Below are 26,414 nucleotides of genomic sequence, written 5' to 3' on the forward strand. Positions count from 1 at the left end.
ACTCCCTAGGTTTTTATGGATGATTACATTATGGCTAGGAAGTTTTATAAAAATGAAAAAGGAATCTCTCAAGGTAATATTACTCCTTCAGAGCTCAAAGCATAAATATGCAAATTTATCAGCTAGCCAGCCAGCCATTAAACAATATTACAATGTGTTATTTCCCATTTTACAGCTGGGAATGATGGCCTTAGACCTCAGAGATTTAAACTGCTTGGGCTTCACTCCAGGGCTTGGCTTCCTACGTGGAGTATGGGGCAAAAAGGAAATTTAGGCTAAGTGATTGGACTCAGGGTTAATCCCAGAGTTAGTTAACTGAACACACACAAGTCAAGCCAGGTCTCCAGGAGCAAATTGTCTCCCACAAGTCAATTTACTGGAAGAAACTACTTTTTACAAAATATTTCTGGATTGGTGTTTCTCATCATGTGGTCCCAGAAACCCCTACATCAGCATCCCCTACAGACTTTATTAAAATGCAGTTTCCTAGGATCCACCCTAGATTTTTGGTCAAATTCTTGGCAGTGCTTGCACATCCCCTCAATCTGCAGTTTCAGAGTCATGATTTTAAACATTGTACTTCAACTGAGTCATCACAGATCTCAATCTTCAGTTTTCTCTTCCTCTTCTTGACTTGAAATCAGTTTCACTTTCCAGTTCCTCCTCACTTTCATAAAGGCAATCACTGAGAAACAGGGAGAAAGCATCAGCTGATGCATGCACCCCACCCCCAGTTTCCCTTTATATAGTTCCTTTAGCGCTTACTTGAGGCAGGCTAGGAAGATTTCTGAAGAGCAAATCGGCCTGGATCCCAGCTTTTCAGAACAGCAGAGAAGCAGATCGCAGTCATGAGGTCAGTGAAAGAGTTTCTCTGGTGCAGGCAAGTTCCTGAGTTGTCCTGTTGTTTATGGACTAAACATGCCTTTACCGGTATGGTCACTTTTTACTCCTGTGGCTTTTTCTAGTGTACACACTCAGGCTCCCTAAGCTTCTAGAACTGTTCACTGGGTGGAGCTGGGAGCCAGAAGCTGGGATGTGAGGGAGGCTTGGCAGGAGCGGTTAGATCCACTCAAGCACAAAGTTTGCTGATTCAAAGTTAGACCTAAGGGAAGTGCTTTTTGTAGGCTTTTCTGTTGTTGTTGTTTTCTTCGAAAGAACTAAGAGGCTCTCTTCTTGTCATTTTAAAAGAAAGCATTTCTTTTCGGCAGATATTATTACAGATGGAATTGGTAGTGCAAATCCAACTCACGTTGATGGGAATTTTGCCCTGAAAGTTTGATCAGTGCAAGGTGGGAAGTGGAAGAGATGATTCTCACAGATGGGCATTTTCCATTTCTTATCTGAAAACAAAACCCAAAGCACAGAGTTTGCTTTATACTGCTGTGACGAGAGCTGGGTAGCAGCAGAAAATAATTTCTCTTCAAAACATAATGACCTAATCTCTTTTCTTATACTGATCTCACCTCTAGTGATGGAAAGCATATCAGTGGTTGCCTGGGGATGGTGGAGGGTGGGGGTGGGATAGGCTAGGAAGGAAAGCACACTGGGAAATCTTTGGGGGTGATACGAAGAACCCACAAGGTGATGGTGGTGGTTACATGGGTATATACATTTGTCAGAACTCATCAAACTGTATACTTAAAATGGGTGCATTTTATTGTATGCAAAGTGTAATCTTTGTAAACTTGATTTTAAAAAATGCATGTAGACCTGCTCAAGATCTGCCACCAGATAGAGCAGAGCTGAGAGAGAAAGAAGTCTTTCCCACCAAACATCTATGAGGAGGGATTGAGGGCTTGATTGCCTGGGGAGGGAGGATCCCAGTGACCACTCAGAGAGTGAGGGAAGGAAGACCAAGGGTTCCCAAATGCTCTGCAGGCTCATATTTGGGGATGATACGAGGAATTCACTGCCAAGTGCCTCAGGTTACCCTTTTCTACATAATGGCTTCCTAGTCATGAGTGATGTTAATTGTGTCTGCATGAGTGAGGTTGACCAGAAAATCTGGCCCCGCCCAGTGCCCTGGCAGCCAGTCTGCTCAAGAGGTTTTGCAGTGACCTGTGCTTGGGTGTGCCAGAGCCCCGTGACTTGAAGAGGCCGGAGAGAGGCTCTCTGGACTACACTGGACTAAGCTCACATCAAGGGGCCACTGTTCCCAGAGGCTGCAGGCACAGAGGCAGGTTGGGCCGCTCCTCCCAGCAGTGCTAAAATTTGCCAAAGGGGAAAACCACCTGGGAAAAGCCTGGACCTGCCTGCTGATGGCTGCCTCCTCTGCCCCACCCACTGAGAGCCTGGGTCCCTACTCTCTTATACACAAATACACACAGTAAAAATGATAATGCTAATAACTAATACTACTTATTCTGCTTGGTAATTAGCTCCCTCTGCCTTGATCTTTCATTGCATTACCTCAGCATTCTCACTATAGTTCTATAAATAGAACTATAATATAATAATTATTATATTTATATATAAATGTCATATAAAATTATATAAAAACATGTAAATATAACATTAAAATATATAAATTTATATAAGTATATAATGTGTTTTATATATTTATATAATAAAATGAATATTATTGTCATTTTGCAAATGATGTATTTGGAAATTGTAGTTAATTGTTTAAAGCCATACAGCTAGAAAATGGCAGAACTGGTTTATCAACGAGGTTCTCTGACTCTATGTTTCTCAATCACAAATGTATATAAGAAATGAACTATCTTACTGCTCTTTATTTATTCAGTTTTGAAAAGGAATGGGAACCTAGAAAATTTTAAGTGCTTAGCATCCTATTTAGAGAGTAAAGACAGATCTTTGATGACATTTCACCTCATAGTTTGCCTATGGCTCAAAATCTAGAAGCTAAAAGACGACACATGTCAGAGAGGATGCACCCGTATTCAAAGAAAAGAAAATCTCTCCCACTTGGTGCCAAAGCAGCCAAGCATTATTATTTAGATTATTCACAGTCTGAAAGGACAAGGTATGGGAATGAAATCTAGTCCCTGTTTGGCTTACCACGTTGGCCTAAGTCTCTTACCTTAGACTTCTTATCTTACTTACATAAGAAGATTCTCAGAATCACAGACTCACGCGGCCAAGGCAGAAAGTTTTGCAACAGGTTTTCGAGTCAGAGAATCCAGTTTCCAGAGATTGCTTGTGAGAAAGAATTGGCAAAATAATAATGTGGAGGAAAGAACAATGAAAGGGCTAAGATGTGTTTCGAGAAAGTTCTGGAAGACAAACCCAACAACCTAGGTTGTTGGCAATCCCAAAGAACACCCAAGGAGCTGGGCCACAGAGCTGAGTCCTAAAAACTGGTATGTTAAAGTTATCTTTGCCAAGAAACTTCAAAAAGTTAATGAAAAAGCTGAAGGAGAGAGGTTAAAGAAAAAGCCTTGCAGAATCTTATGAGCAACAGATAATGCTTTTCAATGAGGTCTTGCAAAGGGTTTCTTAAGTAAAGCTAGCTGTCTGTGCTCTCTACTGCCATCATCTGTTACTTCTAAGCAAGTTCTACCTTGAATATAAAGTCTTCCTTAGACACAAGCACATAGATCTTTGAATTCTTTTACAAAGAGATACTCATTGTGATACATAGATGGAAGGAATGGCAGAGAGAATAGCATTTCCAAGCTCCTATTGAGCAGGGATACATACATATATTCCCCACAGACAGCCAAAGATGACTGTGCCCAGAAGATATGGGCAGTTTCTTACTGAACTACACAGGATGTAAAAGCTGTACACTCAAGAAATAGGTGTCTCCCAAGACATCTGCTACTTCCACCAAAGTGGGTGGTGGAAGGCAAGCATCTTACAGTGCAGGCCTTTCTCTAGAGCTATGCTGTCCAATACCATAGCAACTATGTAGCTATTTATATTAATTAAAATAAAATCTAAAATTGAGTTTTTCAGATGCACTAGTTAACATTTCAAGCGCTCAACAGTAACCTATAGCTGGTGGCTACCACATTAGACAGCACAGATTTAGAACATTTCCATCATCTCAGAAAGTTCTTTTGGAACTAATGTAGTGTTTCTCAGTCTTGGCACTATTACCATTTGGGGCCAGATAATTCTTTGTTATGAGGGGCTGCTCTGTGCCTTGTAGGATGTTGAGCAGCAGCCCTGGCCTCTACTCACCAGATGTCAGTAGCACCCCTATCTCCACTTGTGACAATCAAAATTGTCTCCAGCTATTGCCAAACACCACTTGGGTAGGGGGCAAAATTGTCCCCTGTTGAGAATCACTCTTTTAGTGCAATGACCAGCTCCAGTAGGGATGGGCCAAGCCCCACTAAGAGGACATACCCTAGACCTCAATACCGAGAGGCTGGTTGACTTGGAGGCTAAGCGTGTCTAATGAAAGACCAAGCACTCCTACGCCTGATTCCACTGCCACTTCAGGATCTCAACACAGAAAAGCAATCTTGAAAATTCCATGATTCCATGAATGGAGAGTCATGGAATTATCATCACATCAGTGCTATAACTCTTTATTAACCTGCAGGTTGGAGACCAATAACATGACCCAAGAAGTCTCCTATGAGCCTCAGAAAAAAAGAAAGTACTTATGTGTGTCTGTCTCCCACTAGATAGCAAGCCACTTGAGAGGAGGGAACGGCTCCTCCATCATTTTACCTACAGCTGCCAGCAGAGTGCCAGGCGTAAAACAGATAAGCACTACTGCTTCGCTGAACATCTGAACTGATAACAAGTTCCTGACAACAAATGCTGTCTTGGGAACATGGGGCTACTACTGGTGGAGATCTCCTACCGTCTATCCAATTATTTTTAGCAAAGGAACCTTAAACATTCGTGAAATTATCAGAGTTGGGAGAATAATGTGTGTGCTGAGCCATGTTCTTTTCAGTCCATCTAATTTAGGATCATAAATTTCAGTTGCAACTACAAAATGTCCTTATTCCTCTTGACTGCCTTTGGCGCACAAGTTCTCCTTTAGTGCCATGTATTTCAGAGATATCTAAAAACAGTGGCCTCACAATACCCATACGCATTAAGGCAGCAGACTACGTGATGTCTTATATCTAGCTTAGAAGAAGAAATTCTCTCTAAAATTTATGTAGATGATTCCATTGAATTACTCTTGATATGAAAAAAGAAATTGAGAATCACTGTATTGAAAATCAAAAATCTAGGTGAACCCTCTTATCTAACCCTTGAGGAAGTGAGGCTCATAGAGGCTAAGGATCTTATCGAGGTCACCCAGCTAATCTGTTAGTTACAGAGCTTGCTCTGAAATCCTGATGTCTGTACTCAAAGTCTGGTTCAAGTAGGAACCCTGTTCAGTGAGAATAAATTTCCTTCTCCAGTTTCCATTTTTCTTTCATATTTGTAAACACATATACACATTGTCAGCTATTTCCTTTGTGCTTGATGCTGCTTTATCCTGTGTGTCAAGGGTCTGTTTATCCCAAGGACAAACACTGCAGCTAAAGAATGCTGCCCCTTGTGCCCATTTCCAGAAGAATAGGGCAGGCCCTCTGGGGGGCGCTACCAAGGACACCCAAGGCACAGAGCTTGGATGAATGGAACCAAGGCTATCTGCTAAAGGTGAGACTAGCTACCTACTCTCACCTGCTTAGCAGCTAAAGTAGGTATTCAACACAAGTCCTTGTTCAGAGGAACCAATGCAACTCAAGGGAGTTTTTGGACTCTTCCAATGTGTTTGACCAAATGCACATGCTGGAAGAGTGTGATGTCACTGCACCATACTTTACACACGTAGGTGTAGAGGCTCTTGATACATACATACACCAACAGGGGTACCTGATCAGCCTACTCACTGAGAAAAAATGGGTATCATCTAGCTCTGCACCTCTGCTTCTCTGAGTCCAATCTGTCCCCATGTGGTATTTTGCCTGCCCTTGGAAAAGTAAGGGGCAGATCTCACCTACAGACCATTGAACAATTGATGACCTTCAGGAGGTACAACTGCCAAGACACCTGAAACAAACTCATACTTGAGTGGACACTAACAACATATACCACATCTCGGGGTCCCTATCATAGAAAACTTTCTATTTCCAGAGTACCGCTTGGGTGGCCAGCTGGCACTTTCACAGTTACATGTTCCCTCATATCTGCTTCTGCAGGATTACTGTGACTTGAGATATGAGAGCTGGTTTGGTGGTCCCAGCCCAAAGCTTTCTGGAAGCTAAGTGTGTACAGCCAGCGTCACTGCACACTGCACAAGTAGCCACAAAAGCTTTCCCTCTAGGGACAGGCCTGGTCACACCATACAGTCTTGAGGATATTCTCTGAGTGGGGAGCCAGCAAGACTGTGATTCTGCCAAACACTTCAGCCTAAAGATCAAGAGTTAACCCAAGAAGATTTTTCTATACCTCAGGAAGAGATAAACAACCCTTCCTCTGTGATTACATAGTGACAAACGTCTACTCCTTTAGTACAAGTCAATTAAATGCTTATGAATCTGTCTCTCCTGCTAGATGGTAAATCACTTGAGAAGAGGAAATATGTCATAACCAGGTCCAGACAGAGTGCCTAGCATGTAACTAACGATCATTTAGGGTATGCTGCCTTTGAAATGACTTGAAACTAATGGCAATGAAGGCTGCCTTGGACATGCCAACAATATGTTTGGATCACAGGCTCCTTAAACATCTGTGCGCTTCCCAGAGCCATGGGAATGACATGAGTAGTGGAACTTTTTTTTTCAGCCCAATTTAGAATTCCCAATTTCAATTGCAACTAGAAAATATCTTTACCTCTTTTCATTTTTCTTAGGAGACAGGGACTCCCCAAGTCCCAAGATAGTTCAGACAAGTCTAAAAACTATTTGCCTCCCAGGAACCTGAAGAACTTTGCTCCTAGACATTATAAGAGCAGACTATGCAATGTCTTGAGCCTAGTTCAATGGTGTAAATGTTCTTTAAATTTCCATTGATAATCCCAAGTGAATGAATGCTTGACATGTAACAATGAAAATTCAGTTAGAACTGGAATACGTGGGAGTCAGCCAGAAACGTAAATCATCGTGGGCCAAAGATAGCCATCAAGACCCTTGAGATGGTATGACAATTACTGGACCTTTCAGTTCTTGGTGGCTGAGTATTTTCTCTATGGATGTGATTGGCATGTGTTTGCAAACATGAGTAATCTCCAAATCAAACCTCAGACATGCTGTGTAGAGGTCAAAGCACTTTGACCCCCATTCCCTTATATTGTGTGGATTATTAAGGTACACACAGAGACACCAAGGCACAGAGAAATGAAGTTACTGACCCAGAGCCTCATAGAAAGATAGGTATGTACTGGGAGTGAGACCCTTTCCACCCTTCCCTAGACTTTAGGCCTAAAAGGGACCTAGGAATCTTCTAAGAGAATACCTCTCAAACTTTAACCAATGAATCACCTGGGCATCTCGTTGAAAAGAAGACTCTAATTTAGTAGGTCTGCGGATGGGCCTGAGATTCTGCATTTCTAATAAGCTTTAGTTGATGCTGATGCTGTTGATCCACAGACCATACTCTGAGTAGCAAAAATCTAGCTCACTGGGGTTTTTGTTTTTGTTTTTTTTTCTTCTTTGTGAGGAAGATCAGCCCTGAGCTAACATCCATGCCAATCCTCCTCTTTTTTGCTGAGGAAGATGGGCCCTGAGCTAACATCTATTGCCAGTCCTCCTCCTTTTTTTTTCCCCCCTTTTTCTTCCTAAAGCCCTGATAGATAGCTGTATGTCATATAGTTGCACATCCTTCTAGTTGCTGTATGTGGGATGCCACCTCAGCATGGCTGGACAAGCGGTACGTCGGTGCGGCCCCGGGATCCGAACCCGGACCGCCAGTAGTGGAGCGCGTGCACTTAACCGCTAAGCCACGGGGCCGGCCCCCCCAGCTCAGTGGTTTTTAACAATGATTGCACAATAAAATTACCTTGGAGTTTCTTTTTTCTTTTTTTTTTTTTCTCTTTTTTTTAATTACTGATAATATCAATGCCTGGGCCTCACTCCCATAGATTCTGATTCATTAGACTGGAGATTAGTTTAGACATCAGTTTTTTGTTTTGTTTTGTTTTGTAAGATTCTCAGGGAATATTCTAGTTTGCAGCCAGGGTTGCAAACCACTGTGCAAGGCCAACCTTTTTATTTCATTGATAAGGCAACTCCTAGAATTTAAATTAAATCAAATTCACCCAGTTTGTCAGTTCAACACAGAGCTGGTCCTAGAATCCTCACACTGAACACATACTTCAGTGCTTGAGTTTCATTTCTTCAAGTAGGAACCCTATCCATTAGAAATCACTTTCCCTCTCTAGTTTCCATTGCTCTTTCCTATGTGTAGATACACACACTCACAAACTCACACGGAGACACACTAACACACACTGTGGGCTGTTTCCTCTCTCCTTAATGCTGCTCTGTCCTGTGTGGTTCATGGGTATGTTTATGCCAAAGACACATTGGGTAAGATTCTGACAAGCTAATCAGCTGGCCAGAGCCCCACAGAACACCACTGCTGCTAATTCATAGTGATCATATGATCAGCACTTGCTCTGTTTCTCTGACAAGCTGTCACTAAGCAGTAATTTTATGCACAAAAAATCCAAAGCCACACTGCTGTCAGTGCAAACACGGTTCATTTCAATATTTGCTTACGTTCCTATCCCTTTCTTTCAGAGTTGGCTTAGGGCTGGTGCCTTGCAGAAAATATTTTCACCTGAAGACTCAATTGGGCTACTATGAGACTGCCATGTGATATAGAACTAGGAGAGCGCTGAGAGAAAGTAATCCCCCTTCCAAAAATCTCTTCTCTGCTTATACAGGTCGGTCCCTCCTAGGGAAGGGCTGGACGCCTGCTGCCCAAGAGGCTTTGCCAGGCTGTATGGTTGGGCATGTCCAGGGCTCTCTGACATGGGCTCTAAGGTGGGACTATCTAGATGGCCCTGGTCTGAAGCTCACAGCAGAGCACGCTGCCTCAGCAGCTGCACAGTAAGAGTCATGATATGAGGCACCTCTCGATGGTCACTGGGAAATATTAGAATGCGCAAGGGCTTCAGCTGGAGGTCAGCGCAGTGCAGACTGCCAGCTTCAGAGACGGACAGACTTGTCACATATCATGAAAGCAACACCCACAATTACTGAATGCTCTTCAATGAAACATGCTTTCCATGCATTACCCCATTTCATCTCACCACAACCCCATCAGGAAAGTCCTATGACTGTCCTGATTTCATAGGTAAGGAAATGTATCTTAGAAAGGTGAACCAACTAGTCCACGATCACACAGCCAGCAAGTGGCAAACTCTAGTAATGAATCTAGACGGTGTGACTCCGGGTGACCTTTGCCACGGAGCAACACTGTCTTGTGTGCACAAAAGCAAGTGAAGGTGAAATGTCTTACTATTTCTCATTGTGCCCAAGCTGGAGAAGAGGGAAGGTAACCTCAGGAAAAATATCCCATTGGCCTCATATCCAGAAAAGGACTGTTCCATGATGGAGCTTTACCCTCTTGTACTCAGAACACATAGCCCTAAAATAGGTGAGATGATATATGTCTGAGGAATCCCCCACCATCAGGTGATTCTGTAACGGGACAGGTCTAGCAGGTTCTTCCTAGTGCCCTAGGTTTGCTCATCCCCAGATGAAACAACGATTGCCTAACAGTCACTCTTCCCTTTAGGAAACTCATGCTCCCACAGGGCCAGGTTCCCTTTCCTTTGTTCCCTGAGTAGTTCTGCTCTCATTTCCATGCTCCCATTTTGCTTAGAGAGTTTTACTGCCTACTTCTATAATTAGAGTAAACTTAGGGAGTGGGATTGGAATTCTCGTTATTTAAATAATCTTGCGATTTCTTAGGTTTGGGGAAGAATCCATGGATCTAAACAATATCCTGTGCTTATAAGACGTCAGGCGAGCCAGCATATTCTTCTAGGAACTAGGAATGAGCAGATGCAGTCTACCTCAAGATGCCTAAATCCCTCCTTGAACGAGAGATGGAAATATGTTTTGAATTCACACAGAGAGAGATCTTGCACCACACATCTTCTCAAGTGTGCCCTTTCCCTAAGATATCTGCATATTTGAACTGGAAATGCTTAAAATAGACACATTTCCTGTTTGATGTTCCTTTCCTGGGTAGTCCTTCTTGTCTATATAATCTTTGACCTTAGAAAGGTCGGGATACCCCTCTGTCTGCTGGATCAATAATGTAGAAGTTCCCTGAAGAGGAAGAAAATGAGCCCTGGACATCCGGGAGCCAACCCAATGCTATCAGCTAGGCCTTGGAGTTGCTACAATGCGACCTGGCATTGACAGCAAGGACTCAGTGTTCTCCTGTAGCACACAAACAATTTCACATTACATCAACATCAGATAAGCCCACCCTGAGACCACAATGGATCAAGACAAAAACAAGGCCACTCCATAATCATGTCTGAACATAGAGAGAAATATCAACATTGTCCAGTTGGGTCCAAACAGCCCCCTATCCTGGCTAATATGAGTGACTGCTACTTCTTTTCAAATTATACCTATAAGATTTATTAAGATACCCAATCATAGAATCATTCCTGCTTCCTGACAGCACCCAATCCTAAACAAAGCCTTGTTTCCTTAAACCCTCCACAAACTCACCTAACACAAGCCCAATTGTCATAAGTCTTTTCTAATACCCTTTTACTGAGACATCCTGTGATTCCCCGTGGTGTATGTCCTCCTTCGCGGCAATGAGGAATACATTCAACTTGCTCAACCACAGATGGGTTCCTGGTAGGTCTTTGGCTAAAGGAGATTGACGCTGACAATGTTCAGCTCTGGTTGTAGACACCCTCCATCATCCATCACTAATTACAGCAAAGCAAGACCAGCCAGAGGTCCAAGGCAGACTGGGAAATGTCCCAACATCAGAAAACACACTGAAACAGTAAAGTAATATCTAACCTGGGTGGGCATTTCAGTACACAGTGACTAAAAGCGGACTAAGACAGGTTTCTGAAAATTCTTTCTCTCAGTGTCTTAGCAATTCTCTCTTTACAATTAAAGAATTAAAGTACTGTCTAGCCCAGCAAGAGTACGTAACCTGAATTTCAAGAGTTAATGATATCGAAGATTTAGAAAAGTATATACAATTTTAACTTTTTATGATCATCTCTGTTAGTTAAGGTGATGCAAGCTGTTATCACAGATTAACTCTGAAATGTGACTGGAGAAATAACATAGAAGTTTACTTCTCACTCATATAAAAGGAAAAATAGGTATTCCTGATTAGCAGGTGGCTCTCCTCCATCCAGTGATTCAGGGACTAAGACTCCTTAGTTTCTTTTGACTCCACCATCTTTAATATGTGGCTTCCAAGTGTTCACATAAAAAAGAAAAAATCATAGAGGAAACACATGAAGGTTTTATGAAGCAGGCCTGCAAATGACACACATAACGTTTGCCTCTCTTCCATTAGCCACAACTCAGGTACATGATCACACCCTACCACAAAGAAGTCTGAGAAATATAATCCAGTCATGGACCCAGGACAAAGAGAAAACAGCACAGCCAGACAGTTCCACTTGATAACTGTTTGTAGACTGTAACGAAATATACACCCCTATCTTGAAATATTCACTCAAAGGGAAATTGCACTCAGGCTTTGCTCTTTTGCTTATCCTGTGTACTACCCACTTTGTAACCAAGACACAATAACTTATAGGATGGCTCAGCAACCCTTTGCGTGTGGATTTCAGAGTAGCAGTTTTCCAAATTTCCCTGCTAACTGTGTAGGCAACTATACCACTCTCGGTCTCACAGAAAGTTTTCATTAAACATGTGAATGTCATTTCATTGACCCTCTGGTGATTGCTGCTTTGTAACAGATGACCTAAAAAATGTTAGGAATAGAAGAAATGTGAGAACAATCCAAAAGAATTATTTGAATTTAGATTTAGATATCCATACATCATAGAATTCTCTCTAGACCCCAATGGCCCCAGCACATTCTGATTGTATGCATATGTCCCTCTACTGACCAGTGAAACACAGTTGTTTGAACCACAGATGTTGAACAGCGAAGACCATCAAAATAGTCAATATGCTTGAGCAGGCTCCACCATGATCTGAGTTGGCAGTAATGCAAATGATGCTAGAGGATGTAAACAACGTGAGACTTTTCCCACAGACCAATATCCCCAAACCCAGAGGGAGCCTTTTTGTCTAACAGAGCCCCACAGAAGACCTAACCATCTGAAACCTCATTTTCCCACAGACTGACAGTGGCTCTCTACAGTATTCCTTTAAGCATAAACCTCTCACCCTAGTCCCAGGAGTTTCCACTGCAGATGTCCCTGGAACCACATGGCTGGGTACATTGTGATAGTTACAAATTTGACAACAGTCTGACATGTTCCACAGAAATCTACCTCTCTGTCCCCCACTGATCTTTCTACAACACTGAATGTCATCCTAAGGTCCAGGTATTCCCTATCTTCGAAGCCACATTGACTGCAGCAGGGAATTTGCATATCAAAAGTGTCTCTCACAAACATCCTCTCAGCTGCCCAAACTGAGCATGTTCTCCTAATCAAAGTAAGACAGCCCTCTCTCTAAGTTTCATCTTCACCCAGATGGAGCCCTGCCAATTTCACCGGGTCTGGAGGGTTTACAAAATCGTCTCGGCAGAGTACCCATATATAAATGCCACGCTTATCTGAGAAGCCCTAGAACTCTGTAGACAAATCTTAGAGCAGCCTCCCCGACTGAACCAAAGCACTACCCAGCACCTGCTGTCTCATGGCTCCTTGAGGTAATGACTTGCTCTGCTTTGTTGACTTTGTTTCTCTGCATTTTGAAATTCCAAAACGCTCCTTAAGGGCTAGTTCTTAGACAGGTCTCTTCCCAAGGGAGCAGACTCACTCATGATTCTGACTCTGACTGACACCCGTAACTTGGCAACTGAGGAGACTTCAATAAGGTGATTGAAAGAGGGCTACTGAAGATGGTTGTGGGCAGAATTCAGGGAAATCAGAAGACAGTGCTGGACCCAGTCCCTAACAACAGTGGTAACATGACTCCACCAGGCCTACAGGGCAACAGGAGGGAGCAGTCACCAGACTCTGAGAGACCCTCAGCTGTAGCTGTAGGGGAAGGGCTTCTCAAGAGGCCTTTGGTGAAAAACTCAACCTCTGACAACCCAAAGCCTGGCACAGTGGGAGCTTAGGAATTAACACCATGACCTTCACCTCCTTCTGCACTCTAACTTCGGGATGGTGGCTTCCAATGGGCCAAACCCAGAAGAAAGTCAAAAACCAAAAAGGTCCAGTTAATGAAACCCATACTGTCAGTTTCTGCGAACACGCAGCTCAGTGAAGAATGCAGGAAAGTAGATCTGATGGACAACATAAGAATATACCCACAGAGGCACCTTTCCTAACTGTCCTATTCCGGAGCTTGCTTAGTGAGAGCAGCAGTGCTCTTAAGAGAATGAAGGAGAAAGCTGTCTTAATTCCAAAGGAGATGTCATTTATGTAGCATTTTCTAACGCAGTAACAATTTCCAGGAGACACTTATAGAATGTTCATCAGAGGACAGAGGTCTGAGCCTGGAGGGGAGGCCAGCATGGGGCCCAGTCAGGGTGACAGCATCTAGATCCTTCCAGGCAGCATTGATTAAATCCAAGCGGGAAGGACAAGGAGCTGTTTTTAACGATGGCCATTTAAAGTCTTGCCATTACCATGAAACGATGAAATTGTGATCACTATGAAATTTGTTTTCTACTAACTCAACTGTTGTCCAAGGGTGGTCCCCTGACCAGGAGCATCAGCAGCACCCGTGAACTTGTTAGAAATGCAGATTCATAGGCCCCACCCTAGTCCTGCTGACTGACACCCGTCAATCTGTGTGTTACAAGTCTTCCAGGTCACCATGATGCTTGCTAAAATTTGAATAGCTACAGTCCTAGATGTTAGACAATAAAATATCTTATCAGGGTTGTGATGTGTTTGTTTCAAAAAGAATATGTTCCTTTCTTTCCTGGTTTGGTTAGAACTGGTGAACTGCAGAAAATATGTTCTGCTCAAGGGTTCTCACCTACTAGAGTTCTCCCATCTGACATTACAGTCAGTGGGAGAAGAGTGTACAGTAAAGGGCCCTCCTTCAGGAGTCCTTCTCCAGCACACATCTACACCTGTCTCGCAAAGAGACTGCAAGTGAGGGATTGCAACGGAATTTACCACAAGAGTCCGTGGGTCTCTCTCTTTTAGCTTTTTGTGAGGAAGATCGGCCCTGAGCTAACATCCCTTGCCAATCTTCCTCTTTTTGCTGAGGAAGATTAGCCCTGAGCTAACATCCATGCCCATCTTCCTGTATTTTGTATATGGGATGCTGTCATAGCATAGTTTGATGAGCAGTGCATAGATCCCCGCCCAGGATTGGAAAGTGTAAATGCTGGGCTGCTTAGGTGGACCATGCGAGCTTAACCACTACACCACCGGGCCAGCCCCTCTGAGTCTCTCTTTTTAATATAATAGACTGCTGGTCATAAAATGACATTAGTGATGTCTGCAAGCCCTCCCACTCCCCCAGCTGTAATAGTGAGGCTCCCTAAGAGATTGTGCAGTGGCCTGTAGTCATGTTTGTAGACCCTCCTGACCTAAGGCAGCCTAAGGGGGCTCTGGAGTATCTAGGCTGAATAAAAAAACCTAGGCTGAATAAAAGAGGAGGATTGGCAAGGGCTAACAAGGAGGATTGTTAGCTCAGGGCTAGTCTTCCTCACCAAAAAAAAAAAAAAAAAAGTGAGACTTACTCCTTCTTCCCATAGACACCTCTGATCTCATGCAGTGTTCACCCATCCTCTTACTTCTGTTCCCATGCAGTAAGTCCCTCATTGTGAGATGATTCCACCCATTTTTCAATCACTCTGGGATTGGCTGAGTGAGTTCATACAGGTATAGGAGGCAGGATATTCTACCACCTTCTCCATCCCAGCTTAAGCATTCATGAAATTCATTATTTGGAACTATATTTGGCTCTTATATTTCACTCAGAACACTTGCTGGGCAGTGAAGAAACCAAAATATGTGTCCATGTTAGGATCATGGAAATGATGAGTAAGAAATCGACCCTTCTGTGAACACTCTCTCCACATTTCTTCTGAGAGCATTAGTGATATACTACAATGTTGAGAAGGGGCAGCAGGAGAGAGAGTTTTGCAAGGTTGAGGATGTTGCTGAAATTATTTTCACATTAGCAGAATTAATGTCGTTTGGGTTGCCTTTTAGAGTTCACATAGCCTACCTGTTGGCACCATGAAGTGATTAGCATTTCCTCAGGGTTTTTATCAACCTGCTCTCTGTCTTAATGACATGACCATAGAACCCTGGGAGGCTAAAAATAATGAAAGCATGGACAGAGTGGGGTAATAGTTCACTACTCAATGTGCTGGCTTCATTTCCATTAGACTGAATGCTCCTAAAAAGTACAAATAATTGTTGTCTATTTTTCTAGTGAGGAATCAAATGGGAATCTCACTGAAGATATCCTGCGTCAATTGAGATGTCACTTTACATGGGATTTGCTAATTGAAGACACTGAAATGCCTGACTTAGAAAACAGGATCTTGGATGAGATTGAGTTCCTGGACACCAAATACAATGTGGGAATACACAACCTACTGGCCTATGTGAAACACCTGAAAGGCCAGAATGAGGAAGCCCTGAAGAGCCTGAGAGAGGCTGAAGACTTAATCCAGCGAGAACATGCCGACCAATCAGGCATGAGAAGTCTGGTTACCTGGGGCAACTATGCCTGGCTGTACTACCACATGGGCAGACTAGCAGAAGCCCAGGCTTACGTGGACAAGGTGGAGAACACTTGCAAGAAGTTTCCAAATTCCTCCAGCTATAGGATGGACTGTCCTCACATGGACTGTGAGGAAGGATGGGCCTTGCTGAAATGTGGAGGGAAGAATTATAAACGGGCCAAAGCTTTGAAAAGGCTCTGGAAGCGGACCCCGAAAACCCTGAATTCAGCACTGGGTATGCAATCACCGCCTATCGCCTGGACGGCTTTAATGGAGCACCACACAGTAGTGAGGAATTTTGTCTGAACCCACTAAAACAGGCCATCAGGCTAAATCCAGAAGATGCGTATATTAAGGCTCTCCTTGCCCTGAAGCTTCAGGATGTAGGACAAGAAGCTGAAGGAGAAAAGTACATTGAAGAAGCACGGACCAACATGTCCTCACAGACCTATGTGCTTCGATATGCGGCCAAGTTTTACCGAAGAAAAGGCTCTCTGGATAAAGCTCTCCAGCTCTTAGAAGAGGCCTTGAGGGCAACACCCTCCTCTGCCTTCCTGCATCACCAGATAGGGCTTTGCTATAAAGCACAAATGATCAAAATAAAGAAAGCTACAAACATGCAGCCTGAAGGACAGGATAGAGAAAACGTCAACAAATTGGTTGGCCTGGCTATAGAGAAATTTCAAAAGACTTTGACACTAAGGCCCACATTTGAGTTGGCTTATGTTTCCCTGGCTCAAATGTATGCAGAAATAGGCGACCACAGAAAGGCTGAGGACAATTTTCAGCAAGTGTTGTGCATGAAGATCATTGATGATCGTCTACTGCAAGAGATTCATTACCAGTATGGTCGTTTCCAAGAATTTCACGGGAAATCTGAGCATAAAGCAATTACCCATTATTTAAAAGGTCTAAAAATAGAAAACATGTCCGATACCAGGGAAAAAATTCTCAATGCTTTGGAAAAATTGGCTAAAAGACGTGTGCATCGGAATGTATGTGTTGTGGAAAGTTTCAGCCTCCTTGGACTCATCCACAAATTGAAAGGGGAAGCGAGTGAAGCCTTGGTGTGCTATGAGAAGGCTCTGAGGCTGGCTGCTGACTTGAATACCATGTTTTGAAGTAGAGCTCACCATACCTCTTTAATGTGTTCATAACTAAATATAACAGAAAACTTTCCTGATTGCTGCCTTCAGAAATATATAACATGCTGATACAAAATAGTTTGATACAACACACACTCTGCTGCCTGCTGACCCCCCTCTTTCTTTCCCCTTCCTTCCATGTCTATGAGAGGAGCATCCACTCTTCTATAACGCATCCCTGTACTCACTGACCAAAGCTGATTAATGCTGTTTGGGGCACCTATCATCTGCTAGACCAACAAGAACCCTTTTCCCTAAGGCTTTGCATTTGGAACGAGCAGCTTCCATCCTCAGTCTAGCTGGTCTCCTGAACAGAGGTGTCTTAAACAGGGAAGGTTTCAGCCTTCTCCTGGGCCCAGCACACAGGGTCACATGCCAGTATAGCTGTGTGCACACACCCGTACATCTGCAGGCATGCACCTGCAGGACATCCACACATTAGTCCAAAGACATTCCTGCTGGTTGGTTCACACACTCAAAGCATGAATTCCTGGAGACAGTTATTCTGAACCAAGAGCACGGGCTGCTCATATACACATGCACCACGCAACTCTACACTCACACACTGATTCTTCCGCTCGCATAGGCGCATTTGTACATATTTGTGCACATACACGTTCTCTATTTGGAGAATACATGAAACTACTACCCACTCACAATTTAAAAAAAAAAACAAGGAAGTTTCCTTTTTCCTGTGGGTTGGGGAGCTGGCCTATAAGATCTAAGACCAAAGCAAACAAGGAAAGACAGAGTTAGAGAGATGAAGAGGGCTTCAGGAGTTTACTGCAGTTCCAGCCCTGGATTCTATTTCCCAAGGCCCTGCTATAGCCAAGACCTCCTGGTCAGTGAGCCAAGTCTATAACCTCAGAATAAATTAAAATTTTTCAAGCCACTGGCAAGCACAAGGGATCTACGTGTTCCAAACACATTGCTGGACATTCATTCACACTGAAGAAATGTTAAAATGTATTGGGGAAAGACAATGTAGGGGAAAAAACTGTTCAGGATGTGCAAGCCGAAAACGACATAAATACCTCAATGCAGTTTTTAAGTGTTTGCTGTGTGGGGTGTGATATAATCTTCTCCTTTTTCTAACTAAAATATTTTCTACAAAAATATTCAATAAAGCTAACAACTTCATTAGTTAACAAAGTCTTTCAGTGTATTTTATGTGTGAAATTTTAAAAAGATGTGTATTCTAGGTTTGGGTGTAAATAAAAAACACAGAAGCAGCCTATACAGCAGCAGAAGGCCTGAGGCAGAGGAATCCATGTAAATATAAACCCTACCAAGAATTTTAAACAATATTGGGGAGAGATTTGGCCTACTTCTACAGGCCATGGAAGTATAAGGTTGACTTATGTGACCTTGATACCTCAGAGCTGGAATTGACCAACGGTGGGGAGTAGGAGGAGTTTGAGTGGGTCATTTAGATGACACCCGAGGAACACACAAATAACACCCTTTTCAACTTTGTTGATACTAAACAAAGAACAGATTTATTAGATTTAACCAGAAGAAAACTAGTAGAGCAGGAATACTGTCTTTTCTCTGTAAACAAGGTGTGACTCAAGTCGGAACAATATGCATGCTGAAACGTTTTATCAATTAATTGTATTGATTGCCTCTTATGCAATAGCAACAAAACAAGATAAATTGATGGATAGAGAAACTGATGGATGAAAAGATATGTAATAAAGCAAATATAGTAAAATGTTAACTGTAGAATCTAGGTAGTAAGTATATTAGTGTTCACTGTACAAGTCTCTCAACTTTTCTCTACCTTTGACAATGTTCATAATACAATGCTAGGATAAAAAGGTCAAAAAGCAATAAATAAACAGTAAATAAAAATGAAGAAAATAAACCAAAATATATACGAGATAGAGGCTAAAACTACACAGAGAAGAAGAATTCCAAGTAATTTTTTATAAACAGTAATGTGACTCAACATCTTTAGAAAGATATATCTTATGGACAAAAAGACCAGCAAAAAAATGTTAAACTCTACTCAGCAATCATTTTGAAGGTGTGTTGTTGATTTTATTATTCTGAGACTATTGTTATTGTATGTGGACTACATCATATGAATGTTGGTATCACTTAGAAAAGTGAGATTCAGTTCAGGAGGAAAGATACATAGTTGTGAGAGCAATTAGGTTAAGTTAAAATCATGTCAACTTGAACTTGTAAGATGAACTCATGATATATTTTATCCTTAAAATAGACACACAGTACCGGTGTCACTTTCCTGGTTTTCTTATTGTACTACAGTCATATAAAATGTCACTACTGGAGGGGCTGGGTGAAAGGTATACAAGACTCTTCCTACAACTTCCTGTGAGTCTAGAATTGTTTCAAAATAAGCCTGAAATGTAAAAAAGGAAATGATAAAAAATTCAGTTAGCACTTGAATATGTTGCAGTAAGCCAAACTATGGGTCAAGGTGGGCTGAGTGGACCCTTGAAGACCCATGAGAAGATGTGAAAACCATCGGACCGTTCACAACAAAGGACTTCTGGTGTCTTGGAGTCTATCTCCATGGATGTGATTGAAAGTATTTAGGAATAATCTCAAAAACCAAGAGCATACTTTTATACAGTGGTCAAAACACTCAGAGTTCCATTCTTTTTCCATGCCATCCTGTGCATCAGGAAGAGACTGAGGAGTTAACTGCTCACTATACAGGTGGGGAAACAAGGCACAGAGTAACGAAGATACTGATTCTGGGCCTCACAGAAAGGGAAGTAGGTCCAGGGGTTGAGTCCCAGATCACCAGTCAGAGAATTTGGGTCATACAATAGACACCAGGGATCAACTAGGCCCTGGTTCCAGCCCCGGTGTACATCAAAATCACCTGAGGATTTCTTTGTAATACTGAGACTGGGGGTCCACTCCCAGGGATGTATTCAATTGGTCTGGGAAGGGGCCTAGTTAGCATTATTCTTAAAAGCTCCCTAGATTTTTCTGGTATGCAGTGAGGGTTGAGATTGGCTCATCTGTTCCAAATCACTTGTTTATCAGCTGAGGAAACAGAGGCTCACAGAGGTGAAGTGGCTTATATAGCTGGTCAGTCACTCAGAAAGCTGGACTCTAGGGAATGGACTTAGAGCCTAGTGCTGAAAATTCTTTTTCTAAAAGTTTCACTTTCTCCAGTTCTTGTTTTCTTTCCTAACTGTAAACACACCACACACACATGCACACACACGCACGCACACACACAGTCAAGTGTGAGTGCACTTTGTTGGCTGTTTCCTCTCTCCTGAATGCTGTTTTGTCTTGTGTCCCTCGTGGCTCTGTTTATCCCAAGGAGACAATGGGCAAGATTCTGAAAACTTAATCAGCCTGAGCCAGAGCCCCACAGAACCAGGACCACTGCCAAATTCACAGCAATGACAAGATAAACATTTTGTCTGCTTTTCTGCATTCTATCTAGTGCACTGGAAAATTACAAACCCAACTGCCTTTCTCCATAAGAATTCCAAAGACATCTTTCTCCCAAAAAGGAGAAGTTTTCTAATTCGCTTATTTCAGCGTTTGCTTATAGCCTAAACATTGATCAGCATACATGGATAAACCTGTCTTATTTATTCAGAAATTTTTATTTGTGCAGACTTTCTGACTAGTTCAGGATGTCTCAGTGGAAGCTTATAGAATTGGTAAGGGCTGAGATGGGCGATGAGCTGGGCGGGAGGGATTGAGCAGAAACTTTTTAGATCTGGGAAATGAGTCCGATTAAGTGTTTCTAAGAGGAAAACATTCTTGCAGCTGCTCCTCTTCTGTTTCTTCTTTTAAGACAAAGTATGGGTAGCATTTTATAAATAAAGCATTATTTTAACTTGATGACTGAAAATAATAATAATAATAATAGTCTCCTCTTATTTGCATGCTTTATGTGACAGGTAGTTGCTAATTATGTAAACTCAAGTTCCATGAACTATAGCTCAGGTTGAGTTGGAATTTGACTCAGAACATGGGTGTCCATGAGAGACCAATAGAGGGCTCTCTATGCCAAACCACAGCACCTTGCTTTTACCTCCTGCCCAAGTGATCAGGGATTAAGAGCCTTTCTTAGTATTTGGCCTACCTCCTTCATTCCTGAACCAGTGGAATTGTTTATTTCTGTCAAGCTTATACCAAAAGTAACAAACAGAATTCTGGTCACTTAATTAAGAGTAGGTTTTATATTTTATAGTAGAGTCCTTCTATACACATATAGGAGGCTAACTGAAGATGGGGCTATCTCCCACAATTCTCCCTTCTCTGCACAGTCATCCAGAATCCAGCCACCAACCTCCAGGATAGGCAATAATAGGAGGAAGCTCTCCTTTAGGGTATGAGGTAGATTTGGTTGCAAATCCTGGCCAGTCACTGGGTTTCTGTAGCACTAGGCACATCCCTCAATACGGTCTGAGTCTAGTCATTGGTAACCTGTTTTCATACAACTCAGTACTCACCAGGAAACCCCATAAGACACTGCACATGGTCCTTGCCCCTTGATTCTTGATGATGAAGCTCTGAACAACAGGCATCAACAGAAACTTCCAACTCATCTCAAATTCTCTGTTTCTCTTAGCTCAACCACTTGATAGTCTACGCTGTAAAGAAGCTTCCTCTGTTTTTATTATTTTCAGGCCACATGGAAAAACATGGCTGACAATGGTATCCAAAAATATATGTTACAGGTCCAACACTACCCAGGGAAGCAAATCTAATTGTCTCCTCTCAATAAGGGGCTTCCCCTTGATTAAATTAACTGTGGTTGGGGATAAGTTTGCTTTGCAAAAGCTGCTGGGGAATCATCACTTTACTACACGTATCAGGAGAATGGGGCAATTTCCAATGACAAGTAGGGAGAAACAGGAGCTTGGCAGACACCAGTAATAGGAGCCTAACCTGTACTCAGGACCCCAGTCTCGGCACTTATTCTTCTCAATCTCTTACCGCAACCACGACTACCGAAGATTACATGGGCCAGGTTGAGGGAGGCCAAGCCCGGGTGCCATGGGCGCCAACGGGACTGGAAAATGCTCTTGCATAGGTATGATCATCACATCTGGTGAGTAAGAACACTTCAGATGACTACAATAGAGAGCACCGACAATAAGAAAGTACTTTCATTTAGGCCAATCATGTTTGGTTTGAAGTCTCAAGATGCTAGCACGTATGTTTTCTCTGTTCCTATGAATAAGGAAGAGGTTACAGGCCTCTTATTGTCACTTACCATTCTCCAGAAGGGTACACAGAGGCAGAGAAAAATTAGAAAGATACAACCTCTCAGAGAATAGGAGCAAATTTAGGTTAAGACTCCAGCTTAATGATTTACAGAATTTTATACCATAAAAAGAACAGTCTCTGTTTCCAGATGAGCAAACAGAGGCACAGATCAGGGGGCATGACCCTGGCAAGGTCACACAGCCAATTTTCACAGGTCTCCCTGGCTCTGGGTTCAGTGGACTCTACATAACTGGCATCTCCTAGCTCCTAGGTTTCTATGAGGCCTTGTAGAACCCGAGAGAGGAGTTAGCACATCAATAAAACTGCTTTTCACCAGCCTCTTCTCAGTGAGGGCTAGTCTTCCTCTCTCTCACACACACACACAAAATCAAAACAGAACAAAGCAAGCTATTAGTGTTTAAGTTTCATTTTCCACAAACAGGAACTCTGTCAACTTAAGTTGCACTTTCTATTCTCCGTTTTCATCTTGGTTTCCAATTTACCTTTGCAACAACACGCCCACAGATTACAGCATTAGCTGCTCTTTATCTCCCTGATATATGTAGCCCTGCAGGTTGCTTCATTAGCTGCTGTTTATCTCCCTTCTATGTGTAGCCTTGTCCTGGGGCTCAGATTTATCTGAAAAGCCACAAGAGAGGCTGGCCAGATCACAGAGGAGCCCAAGCAGCTAAACAAAACACTGAAGTACTGCTGCCACTTCATACCAACCATGAGGTAAGGATTTCTCTGCTTTTCCGCCTTTCTGTCTAAAGTTTTTGGAAACATGTTCATCAATACTGTCTCAGCCGACTTCGTTTCAATGATGTCAAGTTTCCTTACTCTTCTATTTGAGCATCTGCTTATGGACTGAATGTGTGTGTGTGAATGTGTGTGCGTACACACATTCACACACACACATAAACTCTCTTATTAATTCAGGCATTTTTATTTTTGTTAGCATCGGCCTGAGGAAGCTTATCTCATGTTAAAACCCAAAGAAGAAGAGGGAAGTGGGAAAAGGGTTTTGCAGGAAGGGAGAAAATGATCTCAATCTCTGAAATTATTTTCCACCAAACTCACTTCTGCCTGACTTAAGGAGGGAACGGACAGTTTGTCTGGATAGGGACATTGCTTTCTGCAGGCTCCTCTCACCATGGAGGAAAAGTAGGACCCACACAGCTGTTTGAGCCACAGTCGTGGAGTCTCTCAGATGTCTTGAGGGAAATATCGTGGGGATGTGGTGGGAGAAGCTCACTGCTTAGAGAGCAAGGCCTTTCTCTTTCTCTGGAGGCTTCTGGTCTCACTATCTGCACTGCTGGGTGCCTAGGTCAGGTCTTCTCAATCTGACTGGATTTAAGATTAGCAGATTACCTCTCCCCTAAGGAAGCCAGGTGGTCTGCAGATTCTTGATATCCTCCTGTCTACAAGGCTTGCCTGGAGTTCTGTGCTTGGAAATATCCACACCTTCCTTAGCTAAAGGGCCTAATGTGGGATTTTCTATATTGTCCAAATTGAATCTTGATTCAAATAACCCCTGATGTCAGCAGATTAAAAAAAAATCACATTAATTAATATTAACCTGCAAATTTCCCCTCAGTGTTCCCGTGGGCAAAATTTTGAAGGGGCAAAACTTATAGAAAACGGATAATTACGGGCCTATAATCAACGCACCTCCCCCACTGTGGCCCATAGACAGAGTAAGTTGTCACTGATAATTAAAATAATAATATAAAAGTAGCTATCACTTCCTGAATGCTTATTAAATGCCAGCCTGCCTTCTAAAAGTATTATGTAAATTACTACATTTAACCCTCAGAAGAAACCTGTACCACAGGCACTCATATTATACGGAATTTGCAATAATGAATTTTAGATTTAGAAAAATTAAGATCACACAGATAGTAAGTGATACAGCTGAAATGTGAACCAGAGTCTCTAGTCAATGACACCTTATTGAACCTTTAAACCAATGTTTCTTAAAGAGTACCAGAAGGGGTTTATGAAATCATTTCAGATGGCATACTCATTAGCTTTTATGTGTTAATGCTTTTGTGTTTATTTCAACAGCTACTAGAAAAAATATATATATAATTTATAAAATTTCTGTTCAGGTTCATAATATGATTTTTATTGTGATAAAATATATGTAAGACAAAATTTACCATTTTAACTATTTTTAAGTATACAATTTAGTGGTATTTAGTACATTCACAATGTTGTACAATCATCACTAGTGTCTACTTCAAGAACATTTTCATCACTCTGAGGAGAACCCCACACCATTAAGCATTCACTCTCCACTCATCCTTCATCCCAGGTCCTGGCAACTATTAAGCTGCTTTCTGTCTCTATGGATTTGCCTATTGTGGATATTGCATATAAATGGAAGCATACCATATGTGGCCTTTTGTGACTGGCTTATTTCACTCAGTGTAATGTCTTCAAGGTTCATCTATGTTGTAGCATGTGTCAGAATGTCCTTCCATTTTGAGGCTGAATAATATTCCATTGTATGTATATACCACAGTTTGTTTATCCATTCATCCATTGATGGATACTTGGGTTGCTTCCACCTTTTGGCTATTGTAAATAATGCTGCCATGAATATAAGGATAGAAATATCTGTTCAAGTCCCGGCTTTCACTTATTTTGTGTGTATACCCAGAAGTGGAACTGCTGAATTATATGGTAATTCTGTATTTAATTTTTTGAGGAATCACCACCATTTTCAGCAGCAGCTGCCCCATTTTCCGTTGCCACTAGTCAAGCACAAGGGTTCTAATTTCTCCACATCCTTGCCAACCCTTGTTATTTATTTATTTTATAATAGCCATCCTAACGGGTGTGAAGTGGTATCTCATTATGGTTTTGATTTGCATTTCACTAATGATTGGTGATGTTGTGCATTGTTTCATGTGCTTATTGCCATTTGTATATCTTCTTTGGAGAAATGTGTATGCAAGTCCTTTGCCCACTTTTTAACCAGTTGTTTGTTTTTTTGTGGTTGAGTTGTAGGAGTTGTTTATATAGTCTGGATATTAATCCCTTATCAGGTACATGATTTGCAAATGTTTTTTTCCATTCTGTGAGTTTTCTTTTCACTCTGTTGTGCCCTTTGATGCACAAAAGTTTTTAATTTTGATGAAGTCCACCTTATCTATTTTTACTTCTGTTCCTGTATTTGTGGTGTCATACTCAAAAAGTCCTTGCCAAATTCAATGTCATGGAGCTTTTTCCCTGTGTTTTCTTCCAAGATTTTTGTAGTTTTAGCTCTTACATTAGGTCTCTGATCTTTTGAGTTCATTTTTTTGTATACAGTGTAAGGCAGGGTTCAACTTCATTCTTTGGCATGTGGTTATCCAGCTTTCCCAATACCATTTGTTGAAAGGCTGACTTTTCTGCATTAAATGGTCTTGGGGTGTGTGTTGAAAATCATTTGACCATTGTTATGACTGAATTGTGCCTCTGCCCCCCAAATTCATATATTGAAGCCCTAACCCCCAATGTAACTGTATTTGGAGATAGAGCCTGAAAGGAGGTAATAAGGGTTAGGTGAGGTCATAAGGGTGGTGCCTTAATCTGATAAGGGTGATGTCCTTGTAAGAAGAGCACTCTCTCTGTCTCCATGCCTCATAGAGGAAAGGCCATATGCAGATGCCAGAAAGAGAGCCCTTACAGAAACTGAATTAGTGGGCACCTTGATATAAGACTTTCAGCCACCAGAGCTATGGGAACATAAATTCTGTTGTTTAAGCTGCTCAGTCTGTAGTACTTTGTTATGGTAGCCCTAGTTGAGTAATACAACCATATACGTGAGGGTTTATTTCTGGACGCTTCATTCCATTTCTTTTGTCTATATATCTGTCTTTATACCAGCACCACACTATTTTGATTACCGTAGCTTTGCAGTGAGTTTTGAAATCAGATAGTGTGACAACTCCAACTTTGTTCTTTTTCAAGATTATTTTGGCTATTCAAGATCCCTTGAAATTCCATATGAATTTTAGGATGGATTTTTCTATTTCTGCACAAAACATCATTGGGATTTTGATAGCGATTGCACTGAAGCTGAAGATTGCTTTGGGTGGTATTGATATTTTAACAATATTAAGTCTTCCAGTCCATGAACACAGGATCCCTTTCCCTTCATTTGTGTCTTTAATTTCTTTCAGCGATGTTTTATAGTTTTCAGTATACAGGTCTTTTGCCTCCTCAGTTAAGTTTATTTCTAAGTATTTTATTCTTTTTAGTGCTATTATAAATGGGATTGTTTTCTTAATTTCC

The 26,414-nt window shown here is 41.9% G+C and overlaps 2 protein-coding genes across 3 annotated transcripts in view; both read left to right on the plus strand.

Annotated features, from left to right (window-relative positions):
* Positions 1-778: 778 nt before the first annotated feature.
* Positions 779-18,085, plus strand: LOC131407234 (interferon-induced protein with tetratricopeptide repeats 1B-like). Its single transcript, XM_058543496.1, is given in 3 exon segments — positions 779-853; positions 15,474-15,949; positions 15,952-18,085. Coding segments are annotated over 3 exon segments (1,419 nt in total). The 5' UTR covers positions 779-848; the 3' UTR covers positions 16,890-18,085.
* LOC131407232 (interferon-induced protein with tetratricopeptide repeats 1-like) overlaps positions 785-26,414 on the plus strand; it is a 37,919-nt gene continuing 12,289 nt past the window's right edge. Inside the window, exon 1 of one of the 2 annotated variants that reach the window (XM_058543494.1) lies at positions 785-853. In XM_058543494.1, the coding sequence (XP_058399477.1) occupies positions 849-853 (5 nt within the window). In that variant the 5' untranslated portion in view covers positions 785-848. Of the gene's footprint in view, positions 854-22,679; positions 22,866-26,414 lie in introns of those variants that run through there. The other variant, XM_058543493.1, reaches the window with a different exon arrangement.

Source organism: Diceros bicornis, chromosome 6 (assembly GCF_020826845.1).
Source record: "Diceros bicornis minor isolate mBicDic1 chromosome 6, mDicBic1.mat.cur, whole genome shotgun sequence".
Classification (NCBI taxonomy): domain Eukaryota; kingdom Metazoa; phylum Chordata; class Mammalia; order Perissodactyla; family Rhinocerotidae; genus Diceros; species Diceros bicornis.